Here is a 9,396-nt window from a genome sequence, read left to right on the forward strand (position 1 = left end):
CTTTTTAACAACCAATAATGTTATAATTTGTGTTTTTCAATGTCATACGATAATTAGATTAAAATAGTGGGATAAGATGGATTATCTTAATGAAAATGGGCACCCACAAGTTTTATCTTCTTTGTGCTCCTTTTCAATTACGTAAACATTCACTGGAATGAGCTTCATGAAATCTGACATTGATTGAAATGAATTAAAAAAAAGAAAGACAGACTGAATATCCATCTATCCATCCAATCAATTCATCCATCCATCCATACGACATGACCGCAGTATTGATACAAGACAAATCTTTTCAAACGATCTAAACCAATAATGAAAACAAACATGTTACATTTCATGGGAATACAGAATTTTCCTGCAGTTTTTATTGCAGTTTGCTCATCTAAAATGGGTATAGTGGATGGGATCATCATCCTATTGACCATGATCATGTTATTGGTTGTTGCATACCTGAACTCTGTTTTGAAGTAAAGGTCTTTAGAAAGCAAAACTCGCCTGTTCAAACAAACTAAACAGCACTCACACATTCAAGCCAATAAAAATGATTATTGGGGATGTTCAATTTCTTTGTGGATTGTTGCCAGGTAAAAATTGCTTTTGTGATGTGATTAACAGCACACATTCATATTTAGGTGGTGCTGAAAGATAATACAGGGGTACAAATGATTGTTGGTTGAGGTGAATAGGGGGGTTGGAGTAAATAAGCTTTGCTTCTTCCTAATCCTTTTCAGATATGTTGGGCCATTATTTATTTAGTTCTGTTACAGTACTTGTTTTTGCTTTGTTTGCTTTGCTCCGTTATGTTTGTTTGTGTTAGTTAATCTTTCTTTTGTTATGTACCCACATGTTCAAAATAAACTAGGAAAATAAAAAAAGTATAAAAGATGAATATTTTTCTTTTTTGTCACCCGTATTTGCTATACAAAGTTTAATAAGCCCTATCTAAATAGTTTCTGCAGTATAAAGGGAATGGTTTGTGTCACATACAGTATGTGAATACGACCTTGTGATGCAAGTGCTTGAAAGATGTTAGCAATAGTGAATTATTTTACACAAGGTTGCGCATCACATGTTTTGGCAACAGGTTCACAGAAACTATTTTCAGACAAATGATTCAGTAGTACACTTTGACAGATCACAAATCCCACTAATTCTTACTCGATTAAGCTAAATTGTTACCTGAATGTTGGCAAGATTTTGGCAGTAAAACATTGTGAAGTATGATTATGATGGTGAGTCCTGTTCACACAGGATAGGGTATTTATCCTCTGTGTTACATTGACAAAGCAGAAAATACACTCTGAACCTTTCAATAAGTATTTACTGATGTTTTACAGAATTAAAAAAAAAAGTATTATTATTTGAAACCTGGAGATATACATCAACTGATAAAAGCATCTATGCTGGATGTACAAGCCAGAGAAATACACATTTTACTGGACTGATCTACCTCTTCTGATTTCTTTGCTCAGTTTGGCTAACCTGCCAAGCTGGCTTCAGTTACTGTTTCCTCCCTGACAGTACCTTGATCAACACTACAGCCACTGCCAAAAACATTTGCAGGCTAATTAACAAAAATGAAAATGATCATGTAACTGCATTTCTTTAATTTAATTACAAATATTGGCAAGTATAATCTTATCGAGTTAACGACTTAAAAACTCTGTTTTTTTTCTCCGTCTCTGCTTTCTCCACAGGCTCAGAACTGATGCCCAAAGCCCTGTCGACCAGGATAATCGGAGGGATCTGGTGGTTCTTCACCCTCATCATCATATCATCATACACAGCTAATCTTGCAGCTTTTCTCACTGTGGAGAGAATGGACTCACCGGTGGACTCAGCTGATGACATTGCCAAACAGACCAAGATTGAGTACGGAGTGGTCAAAGATGGCGCCACCATGTCTTTCTTCAAGGTAAAGTTCAAATAATAACTTGGAATAAATGGAAAATACACTCACTTTCTTGATAGGCCATTGGACAGAGGGACAGAGACAGACATCTATGGCAGTGTCGTCGTCAATCAGCTATCAGAACTGCAAATATATTAAACAGCTCAAAAAGTTAAAATGAGGTTGTTTAAACCATGAACAATAATAAACAAAACAAAAATGGTCATGTATGGCAGGAACCAATTTTAACTGACAATGGGAGATGGCAGAGAGAGAGAAGCATGTTGGTCGGTCCATCACAGGGTAAACATATGTTTGTATGTTTTTTTAAATTTGGGAGTAAACTGTATTACCCAGAGAAAAACCCAACACAAGCAAAGATTGAACATGCAAAATCTGGACCAAAAAAAAAAGGTATTCAAGCCTCAAGAGATCTATTGGCTTTTAGAGGTGACCACTGCTCCACTGAGGAGCCACATAAAGATGCCTACACAATTAAAAGAAAGAAGATTTGAATCAACTTTGCCTCTGACACTTGGCTGTCACTGATCCAAAAAGTAAATGAAAAAATGTCCAATTCAGATTTAAAGTACAGCCTCCCTATTCAGTATTGATGTTTCTTCTTTTTTTCAGGCAAATTGCATTTTAAAGAAATATGCAATAGTGGTTTTTTTCTTCTTCTGTAAAACAAGGACCAGGAGTACTGTATGAGCATAATGAGCAGTCATTTTGCATAATTTACAAGTAATTGTTTTCCGAAGAGACTCCAAATAAAGGATGCTTTAAGCAAAATTTTGCATCGGTTGCTGCTATAATGTTACCTTGCAACAGAACCCTGTTGTATATGCCACTTTCTGCCAGAATAGTAAGGGAATGGGCGAATCTATCAATCCATCTTCCATATTGCCTCATCCAAAGAAGGGTCATGGGGGGCTGGATTCAATCCCAACAGAATATGGGGAAAGGCGGATACTTCATGAGTAGCTCGCCAGTCAAACAAAGGCCCAACACAGAGATATCACAAAGCTATTGCTGTACATTTTGACCAGACATAGAACTGGTGGTTCATGGAATACTTGCAACTCCTGTCTATATATTTTGTGATCCTCTGAGCCAATTTCCAATAAAATAATATATCGTTGGTTGGGTGATAGATGATTGAATAACGGTGATTTTAAGCACATTTGAGTCGGGGATTGGTACGGATTTCTCCATTAAAACTACCACAATGTTAAAATCATTGCGGTTGAGGCAACAATTGCCCCTCAAACGCCTATTTTTGCATTGTGAGAGAAAACCATCGTACCTGGATATGCACAGGGACACCATGCAAACTCCAGAGAGAAAGAAGCTATTTTTAGTGTAGTTTTGCTCTCCTACTAAGCTCAAACAAGCAAAGTCATAGCAGAGCAGTAAAAATGTGTGCTCAGAAAGAAGCAAAATGTGTTGGATTATGAATGCATTTACATACGTGTGCGTGTTTGAAATTCCAGCTGGATCTTAATTCCCAAAGCAAAAGAATATTCTTGTACTTTGCCTTTTTCTGTGCAATGTTTGATGTATTCCTGATGTTTTTTTGAGGGTTTTTTTCCCAGAGTTTCAGCATTTGCCTTTAGGGTTTTTCAATTTATTTCATTATTTTCAGATTTCTTTTAGATGCTAGTGTGGCATAGAATAGCATTTGTAACAAGGCGGTAGTTTCTCCGAGTAGAAAAATGAAAACACTCCATATTTCTATTGAAGACAGTCCATACATTTCGTAAAATTCAATATCAGAAAAAAACATGCTGGGCATTTGGCCCAGTTTTTGAAATTTTGAAGCTGAGCTCATGAATACCTTATGTTTCATTGTTAAATGTGATGAATGGACTAGCTACTGGATAGCAAGGCTTTGTTTTTGCACACAACCTATTAAAAAAAATAGTTACTAATGATATGGTAAAGCTGCCAGTTTCACAGAGAAATGCAGCTTTTCAGGAGAAAAATTAATCAACCTGCATTTCGTCTGTGAAGCTATGCGAAGGCAAGTTACTTTAGATCATCTGCCACACTTTGAAAATCTGGAGTTGTGGTCCTGGCATCATAAATAGGAGACACAGGTGCCTAATTACCCAAGGCTGAAGTGCCCTCTGCTCTCTTCTGCCTTTACAGAAAGGTTTAATGATGTTAACTCAATGAGGCAGAGAAGCATGATAAATACTGACGAGACCAGGGAGTAGATGAAAAGCTTCACAGATGTATGTAAATTGAGGCATTTGGTATTAAACTAACATTGCCCCCCCAAAAAAAATCTTTGAAACTTATATCTTCAATTCAATCAAATGCAGTGTGGGCTATATATTGCAAAGAGACCATTTTACTAGCCACCGGATAACAGATGGCTAGTTGTGAGCCAAATGCTGTTTTTTTTCCCCCTTGACATGGAAACAAGGATTCATAGGGAGAAAATCAGCTGATATTGTGGCAAAACCCACCAGCAGCAAATCTGTGCCTGTGGGCATTGTTCCTATTGATCATTCCCAATTTGATTCACAACTTCCACCACCTTTATTATCCATTGGATCAGTGCACAATGTTCCCCCTTGTCACATATGCTATCTCATCCAGTACAATCCTATCATTGGATGAATTGATGATTTCATCAATGAACAGATTTCTTTGAGATATAATCTAAAAACCAAGTAAAACCATTGGTTTGTGTTATTACTGGTTTACAGAATCAAGCTTATTGAATGAGAAAACATTTGCATTTGACCGGATGTTTGCAAAACTGCAGAAACATGATGCATTCAGTTAAGAATGAAAATGTGTTTGCTTTGTCTCAATCAGCAAGCATCAGTATTTTTTTTTCTCCAAAGTGCTCAACTGTTTGAAGTAGCCCACAGTCGCCATAATGTAGAAGGTGGAAGGTAGAAAAAATGTATGCAAATTGTCAAACAGTCAGTTTTCTTTTATGCCAAATGTGGTAAAAAAAAAAAAAAATTATCTCTATAATGTATTCAGCCATTTTGGAAAAATCTAAATCCCCAAATGCATGAAAACCAATCTTGAACAATGCACATAGTATCAACTCGGGCTAGGCGAGATAGCCTTAAATCAATATCATGGTATAATGAGCAGTTCACTTCGATAGCAATAAATGGACGATAACTACTCCACTGTGCCCCCTGCACAACAAAAAAAATGTTTCGCCACTAGATGTAGCAGTTATATTGATAGTATGACTCCCCTGGACCTATTTATTGCCACTTTAAAGGACTGTGAAACTACACTGTCTGAAAATAAAATAAAACACAAATTAAGTATTTCTTGAAATGAGAATGACAGAACGGATTACACCCATGACTTTGTCTGTATTGCACTGAAAACATGGGATTTCTCTACAGTCATATATAAAGACCTATCTAGCCTAATTCTCGTGAAAGAAGTTACATATTTTGTGTGTCAAATGACTTCACGTCTAGCCCGAAGAAAGGCGCGTCGCTACACGGCACGCTGCCTGTGATGGAGGTGCGGAGTCCTGCAGCTCGCATCACTCTGCCCGCTGGTTCTAAATACAGACATTTAGGTTCGATCGCTTTTAAAGCTGTTCACTTCAGCCACCACAGCAGCCGGTACCACTTCTGAACCGTCCTCCATCGCCTCACCTTTCTCCGTTTTTGTTATAGACTGGATGGGGTGGAGTCACGTCTCTGACACAGTACAGCGTCTTAAAGGGACATGCTACTGACACAATCAAAGCTAACATTTCATTTCTTTTTCTTTCTTTTTTTTTAAACACCAAATTTACCAATATGGGCAAAATTACGTCAGTATTTTTGGTAAATTTATTAAATGTATAGGTACATTTCCGGTTTACTGCCCAGGCATAGTATCAACAGTATTAAAGATCTCATTTCCATTTCAAGGCAATATGTGTGAGTCAACATCTAAACAGAGGAATAAAACCTACACTAATCAGCCATGACATCAGGACAACTGACTGCCTTACGGCGTGTTCATTGTTCTTATTGGTCAGAATCTGTCAAAAGTGAGAGGTGTCAGAAAACACGGCATTGAAGCAATCCAAGTGGACACGCAGTGCCTATTGAAGCACCAGGGATGGTAAAGTTTGATCATTGTTTGGGCTGCAAAAATATCCTCTCTACCTCGCAGGCTTATTATGACAGCATATCTACCAAGAGATTGAAAGTAAGGGCAGTTGCATCAATGAGCATAGCATGTCAATAATGAAGTGTCCTTCAGCAACACACTGAAGCCCAAATCGCTCCCAATGGGTACAATGAACATCTTACATGGCAGCCGCCTCAACTGGTGTGTGAATGGGTGAATGTGTATTTATCAATTGTACCTTTTAGACAAACTCATCTATACTTTAATTTGGAATAATTGTGATTAGTACCTATGACAGATTGGCTGAAAATGTCCATATTTTTACTGTTACTTGGCTCACAGGTAACTATGGATTGGAGCCTGTAGAAACTGCTCCAATCCATCATGGCCCCACCTCACAGCCTGGAGGATTTAAATGATCTGCTGCCAACATCTTGGTGCCACAAACCACATCACAGCTGAGGTGTCGGATGGTGAACATGCTTTAAAAAAAAAAAAGGGGGGACCACTCTTCATAAAGTCATTCACATATTGCGTTAAAAAAAAAAATCAGCATCAGCATTAAGTCCCCATATGGTCAGATGCCAACTTGGCAACATTACATCTTAATTGCTACTTTTCAGTTTTTAATATCAGACTATCATAGCTCAGTTTGGAAGAGAAACCACTGCGCTTCTGCAGGAGTTTACAATAATAGAGTGCTTCTTATAATAGCATCTTTCACAATTTGAAATGGCTTATAGTCTTTAGACAGTAATTATCTAGGATTAGGCATGGCATAAATGTGACCTCATAGAAAATTGCATGAAATACCACACGGCCTGATGCAAGACTAATGGCAAGGCATTTTATTATTGCTGCTTCAGTAGCGCTTATGAGAATAGATGTGTGCAAAGCTTCAATTTACTGTCCTTTAATCCTCTAGCAGTGGACATCTGTAGGTATAATCATTCCAATCGATTCACTCACTAGGTAAAGAAACCATACTCCCATTGGGGTAAATGACCAAATACCATGTGTGCATTCTTTAAGAATACCAACATACTACCATGAGTTCATGGTTAGCAGTATTTCCAGGTTCCACCCTGCAGGCTCTAATATTTCAAAGTTATTTTTCAAGTTCAACCTTCTTTTTAGTAATAAAAGCATTGTATATTTTTTGACTACTGTTTCCTCGCCCGCAGCAAAGGGAGGTTGTTCAAATGAGCTTGTGTGACTTTTTTTTTTTTTTGTGCAAAACTTACTCTATGCTTTGCAGAAATCTCGAGTTTCTACTTTTGAGAAGATGTGGGCCTTCATGAGCAGCAGGCCACGGACATCGCTGGTGAAGTCTATTGAGGACGGGATCCAGAGGGTGCTGAAGTCTGACTACGCCCTTATTACAGAGTCCACCACTATTGATTACATCACAAGGAGGAACTGTAATCTGACACAAGTGGGAGGGCTCATCGACAGCAAGGGCTATGGCATTGGCACTCCCCTCGGTAATGGCTTTTGAACGAACTGAGATAATGTTAGAAACTAGCAACTCATAAAACAAACACAAAAAATCATAATTTTTTATGGGCTGTGTGTGGCTTTTGAAGGAAGGGGGTGAGAGTTTTTATAGATGCAGCAGCAGCATAAAACTTGTTTTTTTTAAGTGACAAGCTGAAATGTATGCCACAACGTGTTTATGAACCTTATTATCGCATAGTCCAGCTGGTGTTTCTTCCAAAGTAAAATGGGCCTTATGTTGCTTCCAGGCTCCCCATACAGGGACAAAATCACCATAGCAATCCTAAGCATCATGGAGGACGGGCGCCTACACATGCTGAAGGAGAAGTGGTGGAGTGGGAGCAGCTGCTTGGATGAAGAGCGTCGCGAGACAGGCCCCATGGGTATCCAGAACCTGGGTGGTATATTCATTGTGCTGGCATCCGGCCTAGTGCTGTCTGTTTTTGTGGCAATTGCTGAATTCGTCTACAAGCTGAGGAAGACTGCAGAACGTGAGCAGGTATATATCCACATAAATTACCTGAAGAATATTTGCTTAATTTAATCCCTCACCTGTGGTTGGACTGGATCGAGAATTAATCCCTAATTAATTCAATTAGACTCTTGTAGGCTTTCAGTTTATTTTATTTTTATGATAGTTCTTCCACGTAGCCTCTAAACCAAAGCTGTGCTGTATTCATGGCTTTTAGTTCAAACATGTTATAAAAGGATTTGCATGCCTTTGGCTAATCCTCAGGAGTACTTGGCCATAACACCACAACATTTACTTATTTTAACAGGCATAATTGCAAATTGGAGCATGGAGAATTAATCCATTATTAGTCATTGGAGATGTCAGAATGGCATGAACCCTTTTACTGTCGTAAATTACTAATTTGAGTCATGCTAAGTGAGTAGCTGCATGCGTGCTCATGCACTAGTAGTTCACTCTCTGACATAGCCGCAATAACCAGCCATGCACGAGCCTCATGCGGAGATGCTGAAGTCTGAGATCGCCGACAGCCATGGATGCTCATCCGCGTGCACACACACACCAGTGTTAACGCAACATGAAAGTTCAGATTCATTTTGTGCTCTTTTAGACTGTTGACACTCTACTGCTGTCAGAACAATTTAAACCTAAGGCATTTACCCACCCCGTCCCTTTTCCCCCCCTCTCCCCCAATCTTTGCTCCCCTCCCCTTTTCGCCCAGAGGTCTTTGTGCAGTGCCATGGTGGACGAGATCAGACTGTCGTTCACCTGCGAGAGACGGGTGAAGCACAAGCCTCAGCCTCCAGTCATGCTGAAGACGGATGCAGTGATCAACATGCACGCCTACAACGACCGACGACTCCCAGGAAAGGACAGCATGAGCTGCAACCCTGGGATGACACCCGTGTTCCCGTGACAATGTGTTCCCCACTGGGAAAGAGCCTCCTGAGCAGCGTGTCTGGGACGCTGCCAGAGACGAGAGACAACGGCATAGACGGGATCACCAGATACACCATTAACCACAGTGACATCGGGACACTAACAAAACACGGGCAACTCAAAATGGCAGCATCGGCCACACAGGTATGACAACATTTACCCCTGTAATCCAAACTACACGCGGTTAAAGAAATAACTGGGAGAGGTTCTTGGAGAAAAAAATGTAATCTACTCCTGAGAAAAGGAACCTGTATACCCTCCCCCGAAAAAATCAGTTTCAAGTCTGATGTTTACCTGCGCAACACAAAAAAGAAAAAAATGGAATTCTCAATCGATGAACAGACTGAATATTTTATCCGGAAGATCACCGAAAGCAAGAAGAAAGGCTTTGTGGACGATGGCAATAATGACAGATATACAATACAATGAGGACGAGGGAGAGTAGTGTTCATCCAAGTTTTACCACGTGTGAAAAAAATCA

The 9,396-nt window shown here is 39.3% G+C and overlaps 1 protein-coding gene across 1 annotated transcript in view; it reads left to right on the top strand.

The window, feature by feature from the left end:
* The window catches only part of grik3 (glutamate ionotropic receptor kainate type subunit 3), a gene marked incomplete at both ends in the record, with an annotated part of 106,413 nt that extends 97,521 nt beyond the window's left edge, over window positions 1-8,892 (top strand). Inside the window, 4 exons of the mRNA XM_080500865.1 lie at window positions 1,701-1,918; window positions 7,266-7,491; window positions 7,753-8,003; window positions 8,698-8,892. Of these exons, the coding sequence (XP_080356991.1) occupies window positions 1,701-1,918; window positions 7,266-7,491; window positions 7,753-8,003; window positions 8,698-8,892 (890 nt within the window). The remainder of the gene's footprint in view (window positions 1-1,700; window positions 1,919-7,265; window positions 7,492-7,752; window positions 8,004-8,697) is intronic.
* Window positions 8,893-9,396: the final 504 nt, after the last annotated feature.

The sequence above is a fragment of the Blennius ocellaris genome, assembly GCF_963422515.1.
Source record: "Blennius ocellaris genome assembly, chromosome: 8".
Classification (NCBI taxonomy): Eukaryota; Metazoa; Chordata; class Actinopteri; order Blenniiformes; family Blenniidae; genus Blennius; species Blennius ocellaris.